This window comes from Callospermophilus lateralis, chromosome 1, assembly GCF_048772815.1.
Source record: "Callospermophilus lateralis isolate mCalLat2 chromosome 1, mCalLat2.hap1, whole genome shotgun sequence".
Classification (NCBI taxonomy): Eukaryota; Metazoa; Chordata; class Mammalia; order Rodentia; family Sciuridae; genus Callospermophilus; species Callospermophilus lateralis.
Genome location: NC_135305.1, coordinates 154,660,542 through 154,687,885, shown reverse-complemented (window position 1 = coordinate 154,687,885; position 27,344 = coordinate 154,660,542). Strand labels below are relative to the sequence as shown.

General features: G+C 50.6%; 1 protein-coding gene across 1 annotated transcript in view; it reads right to left on the bottom strand.

Moving 5' to 3' along the window:
• Rnft2 (ring finger protein, transmembrane 2) overlaps positions 1 to 26,032 on the bottom strand; it is a 60,238-nt gene extending 34,206 nt beyond the window's left edge. The window contains exons 1-6 of the mRNA XM_076866929.1: positions 26,009 to 26,032; positions 25,455 to 25,513; positions 18,581 to 19,050; positions 15,909 to 15,985; positions 12,483 to 12,583; positions 4,733 to 4,886 (exon numbers count right to left, since the gene is read on the bottom strand). Coding sequence (XP_076723044.1) covers positions 4,733 to 4,886; positions 12,483 to 12,583; positions 15,909 to 15,985; positions 18,581 to 19,050; positions 25,455 to 25,513; positions 26,009 to 26,032 — 885 coding nt within the window. The remainder of the gene's footprint in view (positions 1 to 4,732; positions 4,887 to 12,482; positions 12,584 to 15,908; positions 15,986 to 18,580; positions 19,051 to 25,454; positions 25,514 to 26,008) is intronic.
• Positions 26,033 to 27,344: the final 1,312 nt, after the last annotated feature.

Genomic DNA, 27,344 nt, shown 5'->3' with positions numbered 1-27,344 from the left:
GCCGAGGCCTGAGAAGGAAGATGCTGGGGGCAGGAGTAGGGGACGTCCCCAGGTCACCAGGGTTGCAGGTCCAGCATGAACAAGGTACAGGGGGAGGTGTGGGGCAGAAGGCAGACCCAACAAGCCCAAGATGTACGAGTTACAGAAAAGTCATTTCAATCTGAAATGACAAGTGGCAGCTCAAGACACCTGGCCAGCCAGGTGAGGGTTGAGACCGAGGATGAAGATCAGCGGCCGCCATCGCTAACCCATCTTGGCCTTCCAAAGAGCCTGGCTCTCCTAGGAGGCCCAGGTGGGAGGCTCCCACAGCCCCCTTCATGCTGGGAAGCATGTGGGAATTGGCGTCTTTGGCAGAGGGAGGATTAAGCAAAGGAGGAAAATGAAGAGATTCCCAGAGTCCCCAAGCAAGGTGGCTCGGCCAGCCTCACACGCCAGGGCCATCCAGCAGACCCCAATACCAAACCCTTCCACGGTCATAATTATAATATCAAAAACCAGCCCACCCTCTCAGCGGACAGCACAGAGGCCGGGAAGCGCAGCTGTGCTGTGAACTATTAGGGGGTCCCTGACAGATGTGCCTCCCCGCAGCCCCAGCCCAGCTGCAGATGAAGACCTGTCCCTTTCTTTCTCCTGGACAAGGATTGATGAGGACTCTCCAGAGCACTCAGACAGGCGAGGAAAGGCTGCGGACCTTCTCCCAGCCTGCAATTTATCTTGGGGGGTCTATTCACATCGTTTCTTCCAGGCTGGACCGTGCTCTGACCCAGCACATTAATCTCTCCGAATAAAGTAATAATAATCAAAATCATGGAGCTGGACGGTTGCCAGGGAGGCATTAATAACTGTCACCCACACCTCGGCGGTGCAGGGAAGGGGTGTTGGGGCCCATCCCCGCCCCCTCGGCCCCCTTGATGTAGCACTATTGGAAAGGGAAAAAAGTAGGGTGGCTCTGGCCTGGATTTGGGGGAGTTTTATACAGATGGTGTGTGGGGATGCATCTGAGGAGCTCCCCACACAAATCTGGGAAACACACATGGGAAGAAGTAGGGTCGAATGACAGAGCAGGTATTCTGGAATTGGACTGCCCGAGTTCAAACCCCAGCTTAGCCACTGACAAGCTGTGTGACCTTGGGTTACTTCCTTAACCTCTCACTGCTTGGTTCTCTCCCGGTGAGAAGGTAAAGCATTTCACCTTCTGTGGGCAACAGTTAAGTAGAACTACCACACGACCCGCGAAGTCCACCCTTAGGTGTCTTCCCAGAAAAACTGTGTTCCCCATAGATGCTTGGACGAGAAGCCCTCCTGGCCACACCGTTCACAGTAGCTCAAGAGTGGAAATAGCCCCAATGTCAATGAGGGGGAAATGGCTACATAAATGGTCTCTGCCGACAGGGAACACGATTCAACCACAGCAGGAAAGAAGTGCTGATCCCGCCCCAGCCTGGACGGGCCTGAGACGGGACTCAGTGAAGGTCTCACAGGTATCTCCACATCTAGGGACTATCTAGAGCGGGCAAGTCCATCAAGACCCAGGGGTGGCCTGGGGCTCGTGGGAGGGGCCGTGGCCTGCGAGTTTGAGGGCTCCTTTGGGGTGATGACAATAACCTGAAACCAGATAGGGGTGTTGGCTGCAAAACACTGTCACCACACTAAGTGCCACCAGCAGTGTTCTTTGAATGGAAAAACTCACACGGACATTGTGTGAGTTTTTCTTTAATTAAAACAAAAACAACAACGGCCCGTGCCTCACAAGCCTGATGCGAGAAGGAAGCAAGCCAGGAGGAGCTGGGCCCCCACGAGGCTGACCCCACGCTGGCCGCTCCCGTGGCTGCTGCACGGTCTCCCTGGGGTTGATGACCTTTGCCAAGTTACTAACTCGGTTTTCTCTCTGGAAAGAGATATCGTCAGCATCTACTCTCTGCAGATTGATCGGATTAAACGAGGCCACGGCTCAGGAGGTTCTAAATGAAGACGGGGATTTTGGCCACCTGGTTCCCTAGAGAACCATCCATGCCTTCATCCGAGCCCAGCCCATACCTGGGATCCGCAAATATTTCTAGAACAAATGGCATTGCCATCTGACTTCTGATGATTGCTTCGCAATAGTTAGCTGTGGTGATCACTCTTCGTTTGGCCACCAGATTTCTTTGAGAGGCCCTTCATGGCCTTTTCTAGAAGAGAGGGGTGTGTAGCGCTCTGCTGGTAGATTTCTGAGTTCATGACAGACTTGTTTGGAAACCTACCGCACATAAGAGGCTTGAGCTGAGCTGGGAATGGAATCCAAACTCTCACTGGGTAGCTGGCCAGCCTAGTCTCCATCCACCTACCCATCCATCCATCCATCCACCCACCCAACCACCCACCCAACCAACCATCTGTCCATCCATCTATCCATCCATCATCCATCCACCCACCCACCCAACCATCCATCCACCCATCCACCCCCTACCAAACTATCCATCCATCCATCCATCCATCCATCCACCCACCCAACAAACCATCTGTCCATCCTCTCCAGGTCAGAACCTGACCTGGGTTTCGCCAGGCTCCAGTCAGGGTGGCAGGTGGTGCCTGGGCTCTTTCCTTTCCCATGGGGCCAGGGTGGCAGGTGGGGTCCTTCTCGCATCTTCTCTGACCTCCCTTCCCTGGTCACCTCTCCCTCTCTGTCTCTGGCCTCCCTGCCTTCCCCTTACAAGGCTTTAAGCCACCAAATTTGTAAGAGTTTGTCACAGCAGTTCTTGTTGGGCCTACCACTGACTGAAGCCACCTGGAGGACGCTGGACACAGGAGCCCAGCGTTAAAATATACACAGGACACCTGTGGTCTCAGTGATTCAGGAGGCTGAGGCAGGAGGATTGCAAGCGTGAGGCCAGTCTCAGCAGTTTAGGGAGGCCCTAAGCAACTTGGTGAGACCCTGACTCAAAAGAAAAGGGGCTGAGGATGTGGGTCAGTAGTAAAGCGCCCTGGGTTCAATCCCCAGGACTTTGTCACACACACACAAAATACACACAGGTCTGGGCAGAGAGCAGGGTGAAGAAGACAGACAGGTTAACTGCAAGATACCAGCTGTAAAATGATTATCCCCATATTATAGATGAGGCGACTGAGGCACAGAGAGGTTAGGAAACTCATTCAAGGCCACATAGCTAGTCAATGCAGAGCTAGCAGTCACAAAGGGTCAATGATATCAGCAAAGGCCCAGCACCCCGACCCAATAATCTGAAATTTGAAAAAAGTTCCAAATGCAAAACATTTTGAGCTCAGGTACAATGACACAAGTAGAGAATCCCACCCGTGACCTTGTATGATGATCCTGGTCAAAACATAGGTTCACTAAAAATATCGTTCAAGTTACCTTCAGGCTCTGTGTGTCAGGAGTATAGGAAACAAAAATGCATCCCGTGTTCAGACGAGGGCATAATCCCCGAGTTGACTCATTATGTATATAAATATTCCCAAGTCTGGAGAGCCCTGGTCCCAGCACAAGCTGTCCTGTGAATCGAGCAATTTACTCCCCCCTGGATTTGAGGCAAAGCACTTGGTGTGTCCCATACCAATCGTTCTCATGAAATGAGTACCTTAAAGGAAGACGGACGAGGAGACTAGGACTCACACAGCCAGGGAGGAGTCTAGGTGGCCCAGAGTGCAGCTGGGTCTGAGGTCAGATTCCACCAGCGTGAACCTGGGCCGGGCTGCTTCCTACAGTCAAGGGCACGGGGCCAGCGGCCACTGGCAGGAGCTCAACAGGCAAATGGTAGTGGTCATGAGGGTCTTGGGGAAGCCAGGGGGCACCTCAGGGCTTCTTCAGGCCACTGTTTGTCTCCTGACTCTCCTTCCCATGGGTCTTTTAGTCTTTAAGTGTCTTAAGCTTCCCGTCACTGGCTTTGGCCTCCGAGCTGAGGCCTCTGAGCTTCATCTCAGAAAACCTCAGTGGCTTGGGGTTTGGCTCACCTAGATCGATACCCAGCGGGGAGCGGAGACACGGGCTCGAAGCTGACCCCGGCTAATGGGCTGGGTCCACTGTCACTCAGACGGATGGTCAAGTCTGACCTGCTCTCTGCCAAGCAATGTCTGGGACAAATTCTGAGCTTTCTGAACTTGAAAGATGGCTATTTTTTTTTTTTTTTTTTTTTTAATGGAAAGGGAAGCCGGGCACTGGAGAGATGTTTAGTCTGCCTGCCTCTGTCCAGGGTCCCTTTGGGTCATCTTAGAGTCACTGGGAATCACGATATCCCACGGTGGCATTTTGCCTAGGCCTTCTCAGTCCTCAGAACTTCAATGGCTTTGCCAAGACCTCTCTGCCCAGTGCCCGCCTGCAGCCCAGGCCCGTGGCAAAGCCTCATGGCTGCCTCCACCCCTCCTGGGTCCACGGCAGACATCACCAATCGAGCACAGAGCCCTTCCTTTTGAGCCTCAGCCCCCTTTACAAAATGAGCCCCTGGAAGACAGAGAGTCAAAGCCCACCAGGCCACCCTTCCCTGGGAGGAGCAGGACCCAGATCACAGCAACATCCCCCCACCCCAAGATGCATTTAGCATCAGAGAAGCTTCAACTAGAGTAACTAGGAAACGTCTTCACAGGGTGCGTGAGAAGGCGCTGGCCAAAGCCACGCTCAGCTTCCAGGATGGCCCCGGCCGGTGACAGAGCTGCCAGCTCAGGCTCTGTGCACTTGACAAGCTGACCTCGGCTCTGCTCTTGGCCGAGGCGGCGGGTGGCCGCAGCCAGGACCTACCTTGGACTTGACCGCCAGGATGATCTTGGGCAGGGCCACGACGAGGCACTTGAGGGCGATGGTGATGTACTTCAGCACAAAGTCTGCGATCCCCACGATCCACAGCAGGTCGAAGAAGTCCAGCGTCTCCAGGTTGGGCTTCAGGAAGATGAGGCTGGGGAGAATTCACAGAGCCAAGATGTTTACCAGGGCCTGGCCCGCAGTAGTTCTGCCTGCTCACCCGGGAGCCTTGTAAATATTACCCACAGAAACAGCACTGACCTCTGTGTCCCATTCCTGAGTCTGCTACAAACCTGCTGTGTGACCTCAGGTGGGTCTCTTAACTTCTCTGAGCCTCAGTTCCCTTGAAGGTTACAAGGAGAGATGGGCTTGGAGCCTCGTTAAGGTCCCCTCCATTTTTATGGGTCCACAAGAATCTTGACAAAAGTGGGCAAAGGAAGGAAGGAGGGGAGATGAAGTCATGCTAAGGGTGCAGAGGACGCAGGGGGACTGCAGGCTGGGTACTGGGCTACACCCTACACTCAGTGTATCTCATTAAATCTCCCTCTCCAGCAGGCACGGCTAACCTCCATAAAAAGGACTGAAGCTTGGAGACACAAGTCTCCCAAGGTCACATTATAATAACATAAGGACGTTAGTATCCGACAGACTTGAGTTTGAACTCTGGCTTCTCCATTTGCTGGATCCTGGGTAAGTAGTTTTCTCCGTAAGCCCGAGTGTCTGCATCAATCCAATGGGAATCACACCCTCCCTGATGGTGTTCCTGACAGGCCTTGGGGATCACAGACACACTGCAGACCCTGCCAGGCTGCGGTGGCAATGGTAACAGCAATTCCAGGAGGCAGGTACGTTTATCCAACCCCCTTTGCAGATGAGAAAACTGGGGCACAGAATGGCAAATCAGCACAAGGTGGTACAGGTACTAAGGGACGGAGGCAGATGAGGTGCAGGCTTCCTGGGTTAACGCTCTCCCAATCCTTAGTACGCACAGGGCAAACCCATTTTATCTATCTGCAGCCAGCCACGTCAGGCCTCATGCTCTACATCTGTTCTCAACTCTTGGAGACATACAACAAGCAGGGTTCAAGTGGGCAGCTGTCCACGGACCACACTCTGAGTAGCACCGCTCTCATCACCCCTGAGGATGAAGGTGCTATTCATGATCATGCGAACAGTAGTCGTAAAACACCTTGGCTTCTCACTTCATGCCGGCCCTGCTCTGCGGACTCTCTGTGTCTCAGCTCATTTCACCTTCCCAAGACTCTGTGAAGTGGGAACTGAGATGCTCCCACCCTGAGCGGAGGGCACTGGCATGAGTCACCTGCTCATGGGGGCTCAGCTAGAATGTGGCCCTAGGGTTGGAATCTGTACCTCTCCTTCCTTCCCACTGGATCAGAGGCTCTGAGCCAAGACCAGGATGGGTCCTGTCTGTCTCCCAAATGCTTCGGAAATACCTTGCTGGCCTGGCAGACAAGGGTGGGGAACGAAACCTCTTTTTTCAAGCATCCTAGGAACAGATCCACCTGGTTTTCCCCATTCTGTTTAAGCAGCTAGAGTAGGGAAAATCCAAGAGGACCCTCTATGGTGGCAACCGCTCCCCACACCTGCAGTGTTGTCCACATCCCAGTCTGTCTCCCTGGGACCCCTCGTCTCCAAGTTCAAGTGGACACCCACGTCGTAGCACAGGAAGAGGACTGGGGCCTGCCCTCCCCTCTCTGGCTCCACTTGGCTCCTTCCTGGGGATCCCAAACTGAGTGGCTGATTGCTGCACTCGGCAAATTTTTTATGTGAATCTGATTGTAATACAACAAGGTTAGGCCTCAAGCTTTCCATTTCATCTCAAAGACACCAGTTGGCGTCTGACTCACTCGCCTGGGTTTTACCCCATCATCTTGGTGCTTTTCCTGTTTTTTTTTCCTTTTGGTGGGGGTGGGGGAGGGGGAAGTGGCGCATTTTCCCAAGAGAGTTCACTTGTTTCTAAAATGCTCCATGAACTTTTAACAGGCTGACAGACTGATGGTCAGTTTTGCTCATTAGACGCCATCATCCATAATTATAGTAATTAACCCTAAAATAATATGGTATGACTATATGTCAACTACTTTATAGTTCACCCAGTTCCTTCATGTATTTTCTGACACCTGGCCTTGCTACGGAGCCTGCTCAGGTGGATCAGGAAGAAGTAACTCGATCCTGGTTTCTCAGGACTTGCCAAGGGGCAGAATGCAGGCAAGGGGTAGAATTAAGGTTCCCAGAGGTTGGTCATCAGAGTTCAAATCCTGGGAGGATTCAAGGTCACTGCTAAACACGGTCTCTGGGGCTGAGGCTCCTTAGGAAGGTGCTGTGATCTGAATGTGGTTTGTGCCCCAAAGGTTTATGGTGGAGGGCTTGGTGCTCAGCGGGTGATGAGACAGGTGGTGGGCCTTTAAAAGGCAGGAGCTAGGGGAAGCCAATATTGGTCCTTCTTCTTTTTAGCTTCTGGTCTCCAAGTTCATCTGGCCCCTCCAAGTTCAGAGGCATGCCAATATCAGTGCCTTGGCCTTGAACTTCTAGAACTGTGAGTTAGATAAACCTCATTTCCTCATAAAGCACCCAATCTTGGGTGTTTTCTTATAGTAACAGATAGCCTTTCTCATCCTTCTGGATCTAAAGCCTTAGTTTCCTCACTTGTGAAGGGAGGATATGGCGTTACCCTGCTGGGTCACTGGGAGGGCTAAATAAGATAATGGCTGTTGGCAGCATTTATGTGCACACTGTAGATAGGTGGCATCTGAAAGGACAAGGACTGAGCTCTGTTGCTTTTCTCTTAAGCCACTCTCTCTCTTGCTCCTTCTGGGCTGCCAGTTTGACTCAGCCCTGGTTTGATGGGGCCACCGAGGTCTGAGCCTGGGAATATGATCATGCCTAGAAAATGGCATGAGTGGGAAATTCCTCCAAGCTTCTGGGAAACTCCACCCCCTCTACCCTCCACCAGGACTGGAGATTCTGGACCACGTGACCAAGGCCGTGGGTGACATGTGTGTTGATGTCTTGGGATGAACTCCAAGGGTTGCTCTTGCGGGGCGGCCTCAGGAAGTGTCCAAACTACTGACTCCTCAAAGTCCATTTTCAGAACAGGGGGACGTGATCTGTGAGTTTGACTTGTTTCAACCTGTGCAGAGGCCCTTCCCCACCCTCTACGAGACAGCCTTCCCTCCGTCCTGGCAGCCCTCAGTTCCGCACAGAGCGGGAACATTCTGGTAACATACTCTTAACACTGTTTCAAACACTTTTTCTAAAATGAAGGGGAGTGTTCCATTGACAGGGTTGTTCCTTTCTTTGGGGGGTTGGGTACTGGTATTTGAACTCAGGGGCACTCAGCCACTGATCCACATCTCCAGCCTTAGTTTGTATTTGATTTAGAGACAGGGTCTCACTGAGTTGCTTGGCACCTCGCTTTTGCTGAGGCTGGCTTTGAACTCGCGATCCTCCTGCCTCAGCCTCCTGAGCTGCTGGGATGACAGGTATGCGCCACTGCGCCTGGCTCAGGGTTGTTCTTTATTCTTAATTAATTCTTTGTTGTTAAAATAACTCATCTTATGAAATGATGCAAGTGGTAGATGATCTTTTTTTCTCCTAACTGGTAAAACACACATCATAAAATTTGCCTCTTGACCATCGTTATGAATACAAGATGCTCACACGGTTGACAACTCACTCCCACCCAGTGCCAAGCTCCGCATCCTGCAGAACTTGAACCCACACCCATCAGACAACAGCTTCCACTCCCCATCCCTTGGAAACCACCCTGCGACTTTCTGCCAGTATGAATTTAACTATTATAAGTACCTTGCATCAGTAGAATCGTGCAGTGTGTTGATGTGTGTGTGTGTGTGTGTGTGTGTGTGAGAGAGAGAGAGAGAGTGTGTGTGTGTGTGTGTGTGTGTGTGTGTGTGTGTTTGTGACTGGCTTATTCCAATTTAGGAAATATCCCCAAGGTTCATCCATGCTGTCACCTGTGTCTGAATTTCCACCCTTTTTCTTTTTTCGAGGCTGGGTTCCTTCTACCTTTTGGTTCCTATAGGATGATCATTTTGAAATGTCTTTTTAATTGCAAAAAGCAAGCTGCTGTCTACATGGTGGACTTCTGAATTTTGGCTGAGGGATGCTTCACTGGTTTGGGAAATCTCCAGGTCTGAGATTTATAAAATCTTATGGGTGGTGTAGGTCTGTGGTTCGGCTCCCCCCTCAGATCCTCCCACAAACAGTTCTCAGATTCTGCAAAGTTGCATCTGTGGCATCTGAGCATGTGACCCTCCATTCTGAGATGCAGTCACCATTGCCATCCTCAAGGAAGCCATCTGGTCCTTGGTGACCTGGCCCTTCTGACCACAGGCGCTTGGGCAGGGCTGGACCCCTAGCCCATGAAAAGCCAGTCAGGCACTCTCCTCTTTCTTGAATTTTAAGGGAGCCAGTGAGAGGCTTAATCATGCCAAGAGCTGACATCAAAACCAATGTCCACAATTTCTGGCTGACGGGTTCCAGGAATTTCTCTGGCTCCTGCAGTCTAAGGCCTGGTTGTTCAGCTTTCCTAGGATTGAGCGAGCCCCTCGTTGGAGCAAAGCCTGACATGACAGCATCCCAAAGGGCTGGAGTTGATAACTTTTCTCAGTTCAGGCCGAGCATCCCTGATCTCCAAACTTGAAGTGGGTAATGCTCTAAAATCTGAAGCTGTTTGAGCATTGTGATTTTGGAGCATTTTGGACTTAGGATGATTTTCAGATTGGGAATGCTCTGTGGGTAAAGTCTACACAAGTGTTCCAAAATCTGAAAAACTCCCAAGTCTGAAACACTTCTGGTCCCAAGGTTTGTGGATAAGGGATCCTCTGCATAGTCCTGAGAACTGGCACTGGAAGTAACAATGAAGGCGACTTGTGGATTTAAAGTGAAAAGGTGGTAAATGAAAGAGAAAGTGTCACGAAGTGGCAAGCTCTGCATGTCACCTCCTCTAACAGGTACACACACACCTGCAGAGAAACATGTTAACCTGGTGGCAGTTTGGTGACAAGAGTAGAGGCAATTTTGGCCTTTTTAAAAATGTGTCTTCTTTCTAACATTTCACCATTTAAAATAAATTACCTTTAAAGTCAGAAAAATAAATTACTTTTAAAAGGCTGAGCTGGGTGTGGTGGTGCACATCTGTAATCCCAGGTATGTGGCAGGCTGGGGCAGGAGGACCACCAGTTTGAGGCCAGCCTGGGCAATTCAGTGAGACCCTGTCTTAATAGGGCTGGGGGTGTGGCTCAGTGGTTAAGTGCCCCTGGGTTCAATTCCTGGCACCAATAAATAAATAAATAAATAAATAAACGGACAGGGGTCGGGGTGCAGATCAGTGATAGAACACTTGTCTAGCATGTGCAAAGTCCTGGGTTCAATCCCTAGTCATGCAAAAAATAAAAATTAAAATAAATAAATAAAAATTTAAAAAAAGAGTTACTCATTTATTTATTTGAAAAAAATAATGAAACAACTATGGACATTGTACAGGTACCTGGGAAGGTGCCTCACTACCAGGAAACAGGAGGTGGCTGGCAGCCCCAAAACACTCAGGAGCAAGTTCTGACAGTGTGGCGGGCTCTGGGAGTGGGGTGCTGCCCGCCTGGACCTGTTGGAGGTCTGGCGAAGCTCACTGGCTTCAGAGCACTTCCAGGGGCTTGGTTGCCAAGGTGATGGGATATTTTAAGGCAGCTGATGACCAATCAGGGCCAAGCAGTCCATTCTGTGTCTGTGGCTCAGCCTCCCACCTGCCACTGGGTTGCCCAGGACTCTGAGTCAAAAAGTCACATGAGAACAGAGTTCCCAGGTCACGTGATGTGTGTCTAGGGTAGGGGACCCTTGTTCCTGCCCAGATGAAAAACAGAGAGGATAGTTATTTTATCTCTTAATAATTACAAAAGCACTGCTATCATTATGAAAAAGTCTGTCCCTGACAAAAACATTACAAAATACAGACAGTACAATAAAGCATTACCATTACCCACACATTTAACCCCTGGAGGGCCATGGCTAATATTTTAGGTCGGGCGCACAATCTTCCTATGAAAGAACCATGACCTGTCATCCCAGCTACTCAGGAGGCTGAGGCAAGAGGATCTCAAGTTCAAGGTCAGCTTGGGCAACTTAGAGAGACCCTGATTTAAAATAAAATATAAGGGAGTAGGGGCATAGCCTAGCATGTGCGAAGCCCTGGTTTCAATACCCAGTACTGGAAAAAAATATTTTAAATATTTTCAGCTTTGTCTGTTATATGGTCTTTGTTCGACTCTGTCAGCCAAAAGCTCTCATACCTCACAGTACATGCATGAATGGATGGGGTGCAGCTGGGTTCCAATTAAATGTCATTAATTAAAAATATATGGATGGCTGGAGTTTGCCAACTCCACTTTAGCATTTATCTCTAGATTTTTAAAAAATGTACAAATAGGGGCTGGGGTTGTGGCTCAGTGGTAGAGCGCTCACCTAGCATGTGCAAGACCCTGGGTTCGATCCGTGGCACCACATAAAAGTAAATAAAATAAAGATATTATATTCAACTATAACTAAAAAATAAAATATTTTAAAAAAATGTACATATAAGTACAATAAAATACCTTTAAAAAAGTTGCTACATTCACAGAGCAGAAAAAAAAATCAAATAATACAAACAGCTAAACAGTTCCAACCAAGTTTCTGATTTCTAGTGCCCACCCCAGAGGCCATGTTGCATCTAGTATCTCGTGTCTTTCTGGAAATATGCGGACCTGCACTGTCCACACACTGACCATTCTGAACACTAGAAATGTGGTCAGTTGGTAGGAACATGAGCTGTATGTGTAAGATGCCAAGTTACCAATAATGCGGAAAAAATGAATGTATAAGATCTCAAAGAGTCTTTATCTTGAGTGCACGTTGAAATGATAGCATTTCCAATACTGAGTTGTCCCTGAGTTGTCCCTGAGGAATTGATTCCAGGATCTTCTACGGACACCAAAATCCAAAACGCTCAGGTCTCACAGTGAAAATGGCACCGTGTTTGCATGTAACTTATCACATCCTCCTGTATGCTTGAAACCAACTCTAGATGACTTCTAATATCCAATAGTACAATGTCAATGCTGCGTGAACAGTGCTCCACTCTATTGGTAAGGGAATAATACAGGAAGCAAAGTCTGCGCATGGTTAGTGCCGATGCAATCATCATCATCATCATCATCATCATTATTGGTAACAGGGATTAAACTCTGGGGCACTAAACCATGGAGCCACATTTCCAGCCCAATTTTGAATTTTATTAGAGACAGGGTCTCACTGAGTTGTTGGTGCCTCGCTTTGAACTTGCCATCCTCCTGCCTCAGCCTCCTGAGCCGTTGGGATTATAGGCAGGTGCACCACCACACTCAGCATCAGATACAATTCTTTTTTTTTCTGACAATTTCCCACCTGAGGGTGGCTGAATCCTCAGATGTGGAGGCCTACTGTACTGGGTCAAATAAAATCTATTAGTAAAATTAATTGTCTTTTTTCTTTCTTCTTATTTTTCTTCATATAACAATAGGAAAATGTAAAGTTGTGTGTGGGGCTTTTCTGCTAGGGTACCTAGGTGGCAACAGACTGGAGTCCAAGAGCTGAGACGTGACACAGAGCTGGTGTGTCCTTCTCAAGTGCAGGGGTATGGGCCCCAAACCCAGCCAAGCCCCCCTACTCTTCCACTAGAAGGGTCCCCCCCGCTCACCTGTTGTACAGCTGCTGGGAGCTGAATGTGTACAGCACACACAGGGTGTTCCCCGCCAGGAAGGCCAAGATCCACAGGATGACCAGTACTGACCTCTTCTCCTGGAGACAAAGCAAGAGATCTGTGGGGATGTTGCAATGACAAAGGCACACCTAGTGGAACATTCTGGAATGTTCCCCCACGACTGGAAACCTCACCGTCTCACAGTTTTGGAGGAAGCAGGGCTGATGGGAAAGGGAAAGGGTACCAGCATCTTTCCATCTCACTGGGACCCAAGGAGTAGGCACAGAGAAGGTGACACAGTAGTGCCCACCCGACTGGAGAACCAGCTTGCGGCAGAGACCCTAGAGCTAGATGTTCGAATCTGGGGTGGGCTCCCTGGGAGCTGGCGGTCACGGTTTGGATATGAAGTGTCCCCCAAGACCTCACGCACTATAGCAGGAGAGACAGTGCAGGAATGTTCAGGGGTGAAATGATTCGCCTATGAGGGCCCAAACCTAATCAGTGGGTCACTTGGTCACGGCGGGATTCGAAATTGGGATGGATGACTGGGTGGTGGGGCGTGGCTGGAGGAAGAGGTCACTGGAACGGAGGCCCTTGGAGGTTACATTCTCTCCCTCTGCTTTCCTGGCGGCCACGCCCTGACAGCTTGCCCTGTCCACCTCTCAGCCGTGATGTTCTTATCTCGGGCCCAGAGCACGGCGCTGGCCGAGCATGGACTGAACCCGTGAAACCAGGGGTCCAAAATCAACGTCTCCTGGTCTTGTAATCTGGTCACAGCAAAGCAAAGCTGACTAACACGCCGTCGGACCCTGGGCCAGCTGCTGACCTCTGCACCTTCCTTTCCTCATCCATTCTGGGAGTGCTTGTTAGGAACTTGCGGAGTCACAGAGGCTTAGGGAACTGCTGCTCAAGGGCACCCGTGTCACCATTTGAAGAGGGTCTGCCATTAGGGATGAAGTCACACTTAACATGTAAACGGTCATCCTGGTTTGGACTTGTGTCTGGCTCGCTAAGGGGCAGGGCCTCTGACAGAAGCCCCACAACTCGGGAGTGGATTCAGAGCCAGGTGGTGGAGACTTGTGCTCCCACTTTTTCTCGCACAGACCTCTGGGCTCTCTCCTGGCCAGCGGTTCAAAGTGGGGCCAAACTCCTAGGACGAGGTTCACCCTCATAAACACGGCTGTCACAGCCTTTCACGGTCCCTGTGAAAAACTGAAAACCTTCTCAGTTTTCTGTTTCCTGGCAGCTTTAGGGCCCAAGGGCAAGACGCAATCCTGCGAGATGCCCCTCAGAGGAGGCACGGAGACCCGGGAGACGCCAGCAGGCCCCTCTGCTCGGATTCCCAAAAGCTGCTCTTCTTCCTGGCCGGGGCGGCTCCGTTGCTGGAACAGGATGAGGTCATAACTTTCCCAGTGTGACCGTCCCTGTGGTTTCGGTAAATGCTCAAGACACGCAGTCTGCAGCCGGCCCACACCCGCTCCCTGCAGCAGCACACGTTTCCAGAGAGTGGACCCAACAAATGCATCTCCATCCACCCATTATTCTGGGAGCGGTCAAGGTTAACGACCACAGAAACCACCTCCAACCGGCCGACTCCTGGCTGTGGGATGGATCCACTCAGCAGCCCCCGTTTTCCTCAATAAATAATAGATCCTGGTTTAATTCTCTGTAAATCTAAACCAGCGATGGAACAGAAGGAGGACTCGGCAAGGCCCTGGGAAAACAGTGCACAGGACAGGGATGGTCCCTAGTAATGAGCTGGGATTTGTAAATGTACTGAGTGTCGTGCACACCGGCAAAACATCACTTGTGTCTTCACGGGGCTCAGGGACCCTGGAGGTTTATCTATGAATCCAGACCTCCTCTCAGTCCCGAAAATTCAAGTCAAGGCACCACTAGGATGTTATGTGACAGGACCCAGTCCCCAGTCCTCCTTCTGTGGGGTTAAGTCAACCAGCTGTTCTAACAGCAGCAGAAAGGGGCTTACATGAAGATGAGACAGAAGGTCAAGAAGGACCTCTGGTTACCCCTAACTCTGGACTTCAACGTGTTCATGTACAAATGGAGACAGAGCTGCCCTCCAGGCTGCAAGGATCTCCAAGTGCTTTGGTGAAAGCAAAAGACGCTGTGGAAGGGTCAGAGAAGATGGCTTCGGTTACGGGACTGCCTGTGCCACAGAAAGCACACGTTTTACAAAAGAGCTCAATTGAAGGCTTCCTGTGTGTGGGTGCTGTGCTGAACTACTTCTCAGCAGTATCTCATTGAATCCTCTAAATGCACAATCTCATTTAGCCTTCTTGATGGATCTGTGAATTGGTGTGAATACAGGTAGGTGCTCCTTGACTTACGATGGTGCTCTGTCCCCGTAGACCCACTCTAAGTTGAAAACAGCATTAAGTCCAAAACGCCCTGACTACACCCAACTTGCCCAATACCACGCTCAGCAGCACAGCGTGGCACCTAGACAGCCGATGCTTCCCCTGGAGATTGCCAGCCGATTGGGAGCTGTGGCTTGTGGAGCTGCCCTTAATCACAGAAGGATCACACCAAGTATCACTCGCTCAGGAAAAGACCCAGAGTGAAAATCTGGAGTGGGTTTCTAATGAAAGCATATTGCTTTCTCACTTTTGTAAAGATGAAAAACAATGAAGTCAGACTATCATAAGTCGGGGACCATCTATAAGCCTTATCCAGAGGTGAAGGCTGAGGCTGAGATCGCTGGGAACATCTGGCTGAGGGGCTGCAGGTGGTGAAGGAGTTGGATTTGAACTCAGAATAAGCACAGGCTCTGGGCTGAACTGCCTGGGTTCAAATCCCAGTTCCCACTTGCCCTTGCTGTGTGACCTCGGGGTTAGTGTCTCTGAGCCACGTTTCCTCACTGGGAAAATGAGTAAGAATGATTTTTTTTCCCCTCTCCTTATCAGGTCACAGGGAAAAGGTTGGCAGGGCGAAGGCCGGCACAAGTGGGATCTGCCCGGTGGTGGCAGGCAGCATACCCTCCCGAGGAGGGCCACTGACCCCTGGCAGCTGTGAATAAGTTAGGGGACAGGTGGGGGAATTCAGGCTGCAGGTGGAGTTGAGGTTGTCAGCTGGGCCTCAGGTGGGAACAGTCACCTGGATTATCCAGGTGGGTCCCGTGTAACCACAAGGGACCTCACAAGTGGAGAGGATGACCCAGAGGGGGGCTGGAGGGAGGTGCCACACTGCTTGAAGGGCCACAGGTGACTGTGGAGCTGTAAAAGGTGAGGAGGTGCCCCAGGGACTGCAGACGGAGCGCGGCCTGGGGGCAGCGGGACTGTCACTGAGAGCCCATGGTGGACTTCGCGTGCAGAGGTGTAAGGCCATGCAACATCCTGCTCTAAGCCACTCAGGCTGTGGGCAGCGTGACGCGGCCACAGGAGGCTCCCCCGCCGGGTGACTCACCTTCAGAGAGACCTGTTCCCGCAGCGTGGAGTTGGCGTAGGCAAAGGTGCTGGCCATCCCGATGCACACGGCGATGCCTGCGGTAGAGGGTCCCGCACCCACTTAGTCTCACTGGGCCCAGCAATGTTAGAAAAAGACCTGCCCCCGAGCCAGCAGGTGAACCACAGAAAGGGGTGGGATGTGACTCACGGGGAGCCTCGAGCCACCGTGACAGAGACAGCGTTAGGCCACGGGAAGGGGAATATTTGGCACTAGATCAGGAGCATGGGCTGCGCCATCTAGCAAGACTAGAGACACAATCCTTGCTTTGCCATCTCTGCTGTGTGAGCCTGGGCAAGTCACTGCACCTCTCTGAGCCCCAGTTCCATCATCTGCAAACTGGACAGAATAATAACAGTGCTCACCTCCCAGAGGGATGGGCTTATGGAAGATCACCTCCAGCCCTTAGGAAGTAGCACCCATTATTCTTTCTACTGTCAAAACCAATCTGTGGATGTATGCTTTTATTTCAAGCACACATGAAATAAAAGCATACATCCACAGACAAAGCCCAGGAAATCACAGGAATTAAAAGAACACTAAAGGGGGGAAATTCTCAGCTAAGAGGCAACCATGACCCAGGTGGATGGGAGAACGGTTGAATTGGATTCCACAACTCACTGAGCTGCCGCTGTGCCCTGCCAGCACCTCAGGACGCCCCGTGCGTGATGACTTCGTCCTACCTACTGTAGGAGAACTGCCCTTCGCACTGGGCTTGGGGGCCACCTGCTTTGTCGATAGTGTGTGGACGCCAGGCCTTCTCCCACAGCCATTCTGGAAAAGGGGTTTATCGTTTTTCACTGAAAATATACAAGAACTAGTAACCCTATTGTTCTTTTTTCCAATTTCCTTTTTGATGAAAAACAAAGCACAAACAAAACCAAAATACACTTATTGAAAAATAAACATACTCAAGAAGAAAACTTAGCCGTGAGTCTGCCAGAATTCAGGGTGACTTGTTTTGTTTTTTGTTGTTGTTGTTTGTTTTTGTACCAGGGATTGAACCCAGGGTGCTTAACCACTCAGCCACATCCCCAGCCTAGAGACAGGGTCTGACGGAGTCACTTAGGGCCTCATGAGTGGCTGAGGCTGGCTCTGACTGGCGATCCTCCTGCCTCAGCCTCCCAAGCCTCTGGGATGACAGGCATGTGCCACTGCGCCCGGCTTCAGGGTAAGTTTTGGGGAACATGCTGGCTCCTGGGAACCGAAAGAGAAGGACTCACAGGGAGGTACTCTAGTGAGGAAGGAGAAGCCATGGGAGCAGGTCAGAACTCACCCAAGAGGGGAAAACAGGAAACTAAAGATGGCCTAGACAACTTATTTTCATGTGTGGGAAGAGAGCGATTCTTACCACCGTTTTTATGACAGGATTAAATAATAGTCCACAAATGCTGTAAGGCCGAGCCACACCACAATCTAATAGAAATAAGTACAAATAACAACCGTCCTGTGCCAGACACCACTTACTGACTGCTCAGGGCGTGTCAGCAGCAGGCTAAGCCCTTTGTGAATCGTCCTCTTACTTCCTAACACAACAGGAAGTGTTGATGGAGCACTTTCTATGTGCTAGGCTCTATGCTAAGTGTTTTCATGTGCGTTAATAAGGAATATGATTAAGATGGTGATGCCAGGCACAGTCCTAAGTACTTTCTACACATTGACTTGATTTAATCTCACTTTTCCTCTGAAGTTCAGTGGCCCCCATGTCATCTGGGATTGGTTCTAGGACTCTGTGGATACCAGAATCCACAGATGCTCAAGTCCCTCATATAAAATGCACAGTATTTGCATGTAACCTACACACACTTTCAGCATCTTTAAATCACCTCTAGATTCCTTAGAATACCTAAAACAGTGTAAATGTCATGGAAATAATTGTTAGAGTGTGTTTTTGAGAATGACATGGAAAAAGTCTTACGTTTAGTATATATGCAAATTTTTCTCTGAATAGGTTGCATCTGTGGTTGGTTGACTTCATGGATGCAGAGCCTGGAGCTATGGAGGGCTGACTGCACATGCTATCTTTTTTTTTTTTTTTTTGGTACTGGGGAGCCATATCCCCAGCCCTTTTTATTTTTTCTTTGGAGACAGGGTCTTCTAAGTTGCTGAGGCTGGCTTTGAACTCACATTCCTCCTGCCTCAGCCTCCTGACTACACCCAACTTGCCCAATACCACGCTTAGAACACAGCATGGCACCCAGATAGTCGGTGCTTCTCCTGGGGTTACAGCCACTGCAACAGGCTGTATATGCTGTCTTAACCCCTGGTTTACAGATGAGGAAACTGTGGCCCTGAGATTTAAACAATGCATGGTTAGGAAGGGGGCAGAGTGGGGTTCAGATCTCAGAAGTCTGAACTCCTAGTTACACCCTTTCCACCAACTGGCCAGCTGGGAAGTTTCTCCGACAACCCCCACCCGTGGCAACTAAGGGTCAGAGAAGCCAAGCGACCTGCCCACAGTCACACAGCTGGTCAGAGAACCTGAACCTGGGTGGAGGGCAATCCCATGCCCTCAGGCACTCTGCAGGTCACAGCCTCTCTGCCTTCCTCTGACACAGGCCGCAGAACCCCCACCCGTGAGCTGCAGGAGCCCTCTGGGAGGCCAGGCTGACACAGTGTCCCCAGGGACTCACCTAGCTTATGCTGGAAGCACACCTTGGCCAGGAGGATCAGGATGAAGGGCAGCCCTTTCTGCAGCCAGCAGATGACGGCCTTCAGCTCGGACAGGGCAGGGGCGGGTGTCCCGGGCTGCTCATCGCCACCTTCCTCTGGGTGCCCGCGGTGGTCGCCCCCCACGTGCTGCAGCAGGGAGCCTCCGCGGTGGCCTCCGTGGTGGAAGTGGTGGTGCGGCGGGCGGTGGTGGTAGGTGCCCGCCTCGCCGCCCCGGCTGCCGCCTTCCTCCCTGGGCGCGGGCATCTGGATGAAGACGTCGCCGCCGCCGGCCGCGGGCCCGAGCACCAGGCTGGCGGGGAAGGGGCTGGCGGGGAGGCCGCTGGCCAGGCCCGAGAAGAGCGCGGGCGGCGAGGCCGGCTCGGCCTTCAGGCTCTCGAACACGCCGCCCTCATCCACGCTGGCCTCGGGGCTGAGCGCCTGGCTGCGGCTTCTGCGCGACAAGGTGCTGCGGTCTGACCGTGGCCAGCAGGTCCCCCAGGTCCTGCTGGAGCCGGTCCCCTGGGGAGCTACTAAGAGGGTGGAGCTAGCCCCACCCCGGGGTGCAGAAGGGAGGCCCTGGGAGGCGAGCAGGGCCATGTGAAGTCAGCAGGGAGAAGTCCCTACGATGGGATCCTGCTGGCTTTATAAGAGGGGCCGGGACCACAGGACACATGCCAATAACGTTATGGACCCAACGGTGTCCTCCCCTGGAGTTAAAATGAGGTCATTAGGGTGGACCCTCATCCAGCAGGACTGGTGTCCTTTTAAGAAGAGGCACTTAGGACACAGTCACCCACAGGTGGGGACACAGCAAGAAGGCAGCCAAGGAAAGACTTGGGAAGAAATGAACCCTGAGCGCCCTTGACCTTGACCTTCCAGTCAGCGCTGTGAGAAACCTCCACCGTTGAAGCCACTGTGGTCCCTGCGCAAGCTTACCCAAATAAATACTAATAGTGACAACAACAGGGTCAGGACCTTTACTGCAAACTCTATGTGTTGGACAGGTTTTTTTTTAAAAAACAACAATACCTTTATTTTAATTATTTTATAAGTGGTGCCGAGGATTGAACCCAGGGCCTCCAATGTGCTAGGCGAGAGCTCTACCGCTGAGCTACAACCCCAGCCCTGGACAGTTTTTTTAATGTGTTACATTGATCAACTCATTAAATCTCCCTCTCCACCCTGAATTGGTGCTGATAACATCCCCATTTCACAGATAAGGAAACTGAGACACATGGATTATTTGTCCAGAGTCACATGGCTGGTAAGGGGTCGGTCTGACAGGGGGATTTGGACCCAGGCAGACTAACTCCAAAGCTGGTTTTCTTAACTTTTCTGCTTCACTGAAAAGCAAGCACAGAATTGCATAAACTCCAGGCCCTAGCTCTGGAGCTTCCCAAAGGGTCAGCCTTGGCCAGAGCTGGTATTTGGTGGGCAGCCGAGAGTCATGGGAAGACAACTCAATAGACAGACCCACATTGGAACCCAGACTCCATCTCTCCCAGGGGCATTATGATTCTGTACTCAGTTTCCGTGCTAGAAAAATGGGCACAAGTTCCATTCATGTCCAGCATTCCTGGGGGGGGGTATCAAGTTTAAAACATCCATTACAATGAACTTGGACTGCATTCAGTGCTCAGCGCAGGGAAACTGTTCTCTCTAGGCCTCTGGAGATCTCCAGGGCCAAATTTCGTTTTTTAGTTCCAAACACAGGCTTCTGGGGTTGGAATGAGGCAAAGGATTTGGGTCTTTTTCAGAGCCATTGCCGAGGAACAGAGAGCCCAGAGTGACCCCTCCAGGAACGGGGAGCCCAGAAGTGACAGCAGGTTCCCACGAACACTGTGCCCTGGAGTTTTGGAGGCCCCCATCCTTCTCTCAGGCTATGTGGACTCGAGTCACACCACAGACACGAGGGGAGGACAGGCTCAACGTGTATGTGCGGGGGAGGAAGGGGTGGGCACAGAGCCTCCCCGCTTCCCTCCCCTGTATGTCCCCGAAGTAGGTGTGGCAGGCTCCTCCTCAGAACCCCAAGGGTCTCCAGATACATCAGGAGCCGCTTAAGGGAAAAGCCGAATTGCATCCATCCTCTGGACCTCGTGACCCAGGGCATACAGTAGGTGCTTAACACACACACCCAGGTATCATCCAGTCATGCCACAGCCATACAACGGAGGCTATGGGGGAATTGAAAGCTGATCTCACTTTGACCTCTATGGAGTCTCCGCTCATTCCACATATATTTGATTATTTCACTATCCCATAAAAAACTACCTAAAGGCTTCTCAGTTTACACTTCAAATTCTCAGATAAATCCTAAAGGTAGTACTTACAGCATTCCCATTTTACAGATAAAGAAACTAAGGCTCAGAGAGATGAACTTGCCAATGCCCTGAACTACCTGGCTTAAGATTCCAAGGTCATGACACCCTTCTTCCTCGATACTCAGGGGCTTCCCGCCTATGCCGTCACCCCACCCCATCCCATACCGGCTGCCTACGCTCATCCATGAGATTCCAGCTGAAATCTCTCTTCCTTGGTGGGGTCTCCCTGCCTCCCCAAAAATGCCTGCACCTGCTTCTGGTTCTCAGGTACCCTAACCTCCCCTGCCCGGGACCCGTCAATCATCAATGTATTGGGTATCTTTCCTGGAGACCTGTGGCCCTCAATCCTGGCTGCCCCTTATAATCTCTTGGGAGAGCTTTTGATAAATAAAGGTGCCCCAGCCCCCCTGCAGACTAATTCAATCAAAATCTTGGGGGTAGGCCCCAGCACCTCAAGTTCTGGAGACCCCCAGTGAATTCTAGCATGCAATCAATACTTTAGACTGGGCATGCTCCATAGGGTCAAGGGCCATGACTGTTTCTCTACCACACATCACAAGTGCACTAGCACATAGAATATGCTCAATAAATGCTGCTTGAAAAAAAATGAATAGCTGCATGCTAAGGCGCATGCCTGTAATTCCAGCAACTCCAAAGGCTGAGGCAAGAGGATCGGAAGTTCAAGAGCAGCTTCAACAACTTAGCAAGACCCTGCTTTAAAATAAAAAAATATAAAAAGGGCTGGGGATATAGCTCAGTGGTAGAGTACCCCAGGTTCAATCTCTAACGAAAAATAAAGATAGAAAAAAAAAAAAGAAATGCATGATCCCACTAAGATCTCTGAAAAGGCCTGCAATTGAAAAAAGAATTGACTTTATTTAAGCCTGCTGGTTTCCACAGAATTCCTTCTGTGCTTTTGAGACAAGGTCTTGCTCAGTTTCTCAGGTTGGCCCTGAGCTCCCAATTCCCTTGCCTCAGCCTCCCAGTAACCAGTAAACAACTGTTTGTGCCCCACGCCCAGCTCACAGAATTCTTTTTATCCATGGAAAACCTATGAATGTCTTGCAGAAAGTTTGTTAAACACAGCAGGGGACATGCTGGTCTGGAGAAACTCAGGGTTGGTCTCTTTGGCTTTACAAACTGAACCTGAGGAGGTACATTCTCAGCAGCCTGGCATAACCTCCCCCTTCCCCCCCATGCTCCTTCTCCATCAACTCCCAAAGCCTGGGAAATGTGTGTCCTCCTCCCCGGGGCTCTGGGTAATAATCATGATAATATTAATAATGACAACAATAACAGACACCATGGCTATGAGTCTCGAGGGTCAAGAGCTTTTTCTGAACTCTAAGAAGCTGAGCTCAGAAAGCACAAGTCCTAAAAAAAGAAAGCACAAATCCTGGCAGCGGCCACACTGGCCCATGTGGATACCTGCACTGCCCCACGGGGCTCTAGAAAGCCCTCCTGCTCCTCCAAGCCCTGAGTCCATGGCGCTCTGGCACAACCAGCAAGACTCAATCCACCAAGAGCTTTTTATAGTTGGTCCCCCTTCCCTGAGCCTCTCCGGGATGGCCAGGTGGGATTTCATCCTAAATGGGAAAGACTATTCCTTGGGGAGACACAGAGGCTGCACTTCCAACTTAACCACTTAAGGTCTGGACCTGTGGCATCCCAGAACAAGTAGAGCTGCTCAGACAAGAAGCACCCAAAATGTGGTGTCTCAAAGCACAGAATTTGGAAGACAAATAGGCTGAGACCCAAATCTCAGCCCTGCCACTTCCTGGTCATTGACTTCAGGTGACTGACTTCCCCTCGATATACCTGTTTCCTCATCTGTAAAATGGAGACAGAAATAGCCCTGACCTCAATAGGCTAACAAGAGGGTAGTTGGGACAGTCACTACATGGTGGCCATTATTTTTCTGCTATGGTCTCTGCCCTAAAAGATCTCATGGTCCACTTGGGAGCAGAAGGCAAAGCTGTCTTCAGGGAGTGGAAGGCTCCAACGGACTTGCTTCTTACAAGCTAGAAATATCTGTGCATTTTCACACTCATCCCTTCATTTATAAGCAACTCTGAGTTTTATCATATGCCATCTACAGATGCAAAGTTTGAGACCTAGGGGTGAGGTCACTTGCCAGAGGCACCATGGGAGATGTCCTTGTCTGTTTTCTGTTGCTATAACAAAATGCCTGAGACTGGGTAATTTATAAAAAATAGAGGTTTACCTGGCATACAGTTCTGGAGGCTGGAAGTCCACAAGCACAGGGTTGCTTCTGGTAAGGGCCCTCATACTGCATCATCACAAGGGGGAGGGCATCCCATGGAAGCAAGTGCATGGGCCCAGCTCTCTCTTCCTCTTGTTATAAAGCCACCAATGCCACCATGAGAGCCCCACCCTGAGGACTTTAATCCTAATGACCTCCCAAAGCCCCCACCACCAAATGCTATCAACATCTGACTCTGGGATGATGTTTTCAACTCGTGGATTCTGGGGACACACAACCTGGAACCACAGCAGGTGGGAAGTGATTGAGCTGGGGTTTTGGCCAAGGGTTGATTGCCTGGTAGCCAGCGAGCGACCTTCCTGCAGAGCAGGCAGCTTCATCCCAACCTTGGTCCCGGAGCTAGGCCTGGACGGATGGTTACGACTTGTGATTCTGGAATCCACCTGAGTCACAGGGGACTGACAGTGGGATGTGAGGGCAGAAAAGCCTGGCTGTCTGCTCCACAGACAGGGAGGTCTGGGGCTGGGATGTCACTGCCCCCTGAAAACAGGTCCCCACGGGGCACACTCTCTTGGATTTAAACAGATAGCCGTTCTAGGTGACGAGCACTGTGTGCATGGGTCCCCTCTGTCGTGATCTACTTGGCATCTGTGAATCATAGCCACACGAGGGACCAGAGTTGTTCACATCTCGCCTGCAACCTGGGGCTACCCCGCCTCCGACTTCTTAACCCTCACGCGTACAAGCCAGTGTTTTCTCTGCCCTAAGTGACCCAGGGTCAGACAGCAAACAACTAGAGACCGCTTACAGCCCAGAGCCCACGGACACCACTCAAACCACCGACTGGCAAGCTGTTTCCCTGCCCTGCTGGATTTTCCTGCAGAAAGCAGAGTAAAGACAATGGCCAGTGCCCCCCTCTGCATGTGACCCACTCAGGGCTTCCCCCCATGGCCCTGCCTGGTGTGGGGTGCCCTCCTGTCAGGAAACCTAAGTGATGAAGAGCCTCCTTCACGGTTGTTGGCCTCTCCGTGTGGGTTCTCAGTGTGCCCACTGAATGTTTCTGTCTCCTCCAGACTCAAGGGTGGAAATCCCGACCCACTGAGTGATGGTACTAGGCTGTGGGGCCTGTGAAGATGAGTGTGCCATGATGATGGGGTCCTTGAGAATGGTATTCATGCTCCAGGACAAAGGCTACAGAGAGATCCCTGCTCCTCCCACTCTATGGACATCCCCCCACCACGCCCCCCAAAAAGCCCATCTCTCCAGCAGGAAGCAAGCTCTTGCCAGAATCTGCTGTCACCTTGATCTTGGATTCCCTGCTTCCAGAACTGTGAAACATAAATGCTTGCTGTGTAAGCTCCCCCGCCTGTGGTATTTTTGTTACAGCAGCCTGAATAGACTAAGACAATCTCTATGAATTAAAACTCCATGGGCTGGCACAGTGGTGCAGACCTGTAATTCCAGGGGCTCAGGAGCCTGAGGCAGGAGGATGGTGAGTTCAAAGCCAGCCTCAGCAGTTTAGCAAGGCCCTAAGTAACTCAGCGAAACCCTGTCTCTGAACAAAATACAATAACGGGCTGGGGACGTGGCTCCATGGTTAAGTGCTCCGGTTCAATCCCCAGGACCCCTCCCCAAAGAAAATAAACAAACACACTCCCTGGGTACAATCATTGCTAAAATGAGTCAAGTAGTTCATCTAACACACAGGGTTTGAAAATAACCATAAAAGCGAGAGCAAGCTATTATGTGATGGGTATTTAGCATAAAGCCATCACTGTGTGCTATGGTTTAGGTATAAAATGAGTGTTCCTCTAAAGTCCATTTGTAAAGACTTGGTCCCAGTGGTGGTGGTACTGGGAGGTGCTGTGGACCTTTAAGAGGTGGGGCCTGATCAGAGGTCCTGAGGTGCTTGGGGGTGTGCCATTGAAGGGGACCATGGGAACCCAATCCTTTTTTCTCAGGTGTTTTCAGACGAACTCACTTGTTCCCACACATGGAGCCGCCATTGCCAGCCATGCCATAAGGTGATGAGGCCAAGGGGTGGTGCTGAGCCTGGGCTGTGCCATTGAGATTCTCAGCCTCCAAATCTGTGACCTAAATGAACCTTTTCTCTTTGTAAAGTTAGCTGCCTCAAGTATTTTGTCATAGGAATGCAAAGGTGACACTCTTCAGACCAGGTTCCAACTGGGTTTCCTTTGTGACTCTAACAATTACCTCCAAGAGGCAGGTCTTTTCAATCCAGTTTTGGGCTGTCCTTCATTACTCAAAGCCGGGAGCCTTTGGGTGCAATAAAACCCGGGGGCCGCCTACCTCTCAGGTGGGATGGTGTCTGTGTTGCTGCTGTGCCGCCTCTGCATCTTCCTTAACACCTGGAAGCCAACACAGGAGTGAGCCAAGCCTCCCACATGCCTCTCACCTTTCAGGTCACCACGGCAACCCTCAGCCAGCCCCACCTGTATCCTGCATCCCTAGAGCCCTGTGACCTTTTTCACACTGTGTTTCTTTTTGTGGCCACTTGATCCTCAGTTCAACATTTATCTCTGCAGGAAGAATGATCACGTTTTGCAGATGAAGATGTCGGGACATAGAGGTGGAGGAGGTTCTCAGGGGAAGGAGACGGGAAGGAAGAGAGGTGCCGGATGTGGTGAAGGGAGCAGTGGAAAGGTAGTCAGGGGATGGGGATTCTGGACCCATGCTGTCCCTAAGTGGCTGTGTGACCTTAGGCAAATCAGTAACCTCTCTCTGGCTCCAGATTCCCCATCGGTTCCACGGGTGGAGTGGAGTGGCCGAACACCAAGCTTCCTGCCATCCCTCACATTTACTGAAGCAGTAATGAAGGTTGGATTCTAATGGAGACACGTCACCTGGTTCACCGTGAGGAACCACATGGACTTCAGACCTCCATGGTGACGATGGCTCAGGTGGATATTCAGGGCTCCTGGTGGGGATGCGACCACTGGATCCGAGAGAAAGCAGGCCTTCTCTTCCTTTTCCTCTCCAGAGAGACACACAGGTCAGGGAACTAATCAGACTCCAAACCCTGGAGGCACAGAACGCTTGGGTAAACAATTCACATATAGTCCAGTAGATGATAATTCTCGTGACATCAGGGCTAACTGTACCCATCTGCTTATTATCTCTGGGTGGCTCCTTATGGATCTCTCCTTGAGTCTCTCTAGGACAATTATGATCTGAATATATTTTGTCCTGTTGACAAAAGAGGAGCCCTTCTGATTGGAGAATTCAGAAAATATGGCTTCCCACTGAATCCAGAATAAAACCCAAAGCCCTGCTCACAGCCTACAGGTTCTGGCTGACATAGCATCACACACTTCTAACCTCATTTTCTTCCATGCTCCCTTCTATGATGCGCCTCCAGCCTCACTGGTCTAGCTATTCCTCCAACTGCTGGTCCCTGCCTCAGGGCCTTTGAACTGGCTGTTCCCTTTCCCTGGAATGCTTTTCCCTCTGTATGTTGAAAAGCTAGCTCCCTCAGGTCAAGGGTCACCTGGGGGCATCTCTGTTCACCCCTGATTCCTCCCACCATTGCACTGTTTTATTTTCTCCACAGCACTTACCAGCTATTTACATGTACATTAATTAATTTGTGATCTCTCCCCCATTAGAATGTAAATTCCACAAAAACAGGAATCCTGTGCACCTGGTTTATCCCTTTACCTCTGCATCTAGAGTGCTGCTGGTCACAGAGAGCACTCTGCAAATATTTATTCAATAGATAAAACACCCATGAGTCTCCCACTTACCTTTTTCTAGATCCCTTGCTCACTGTCTCACCTCTCACATAACAGAAGAAAACACTGTGGTACACGTTCCATGAATAGGTTTGGCCTTTTGGAATATTTTCCTGTCCAGGACCACAGATGGTCCCAACTCTTAGTTCAGGGCTCCATAACTGGCTGTTGAATGACTTCCTACTCCTGACCAGGCTTCCTAGGGCCATAGAATAGACAACCCTTTTCCTTTCCCTTTCAGAACACTAGTTAAGAAATGGGTCAGCAGCACCATCTTTATGTATAAAGGAAAGATCATTACATATTTATTTTCCTCAGAACTTGCAATCTTGCTTAATAACTTAGCCTCAACCTTCTATCTGCCATCACTTGCAAATAAATCCTTGGAGAAAATAAAATACAGCATCCCAAGGTTTCTAATCACAAATTTGGCACAACCTCCTAAAGT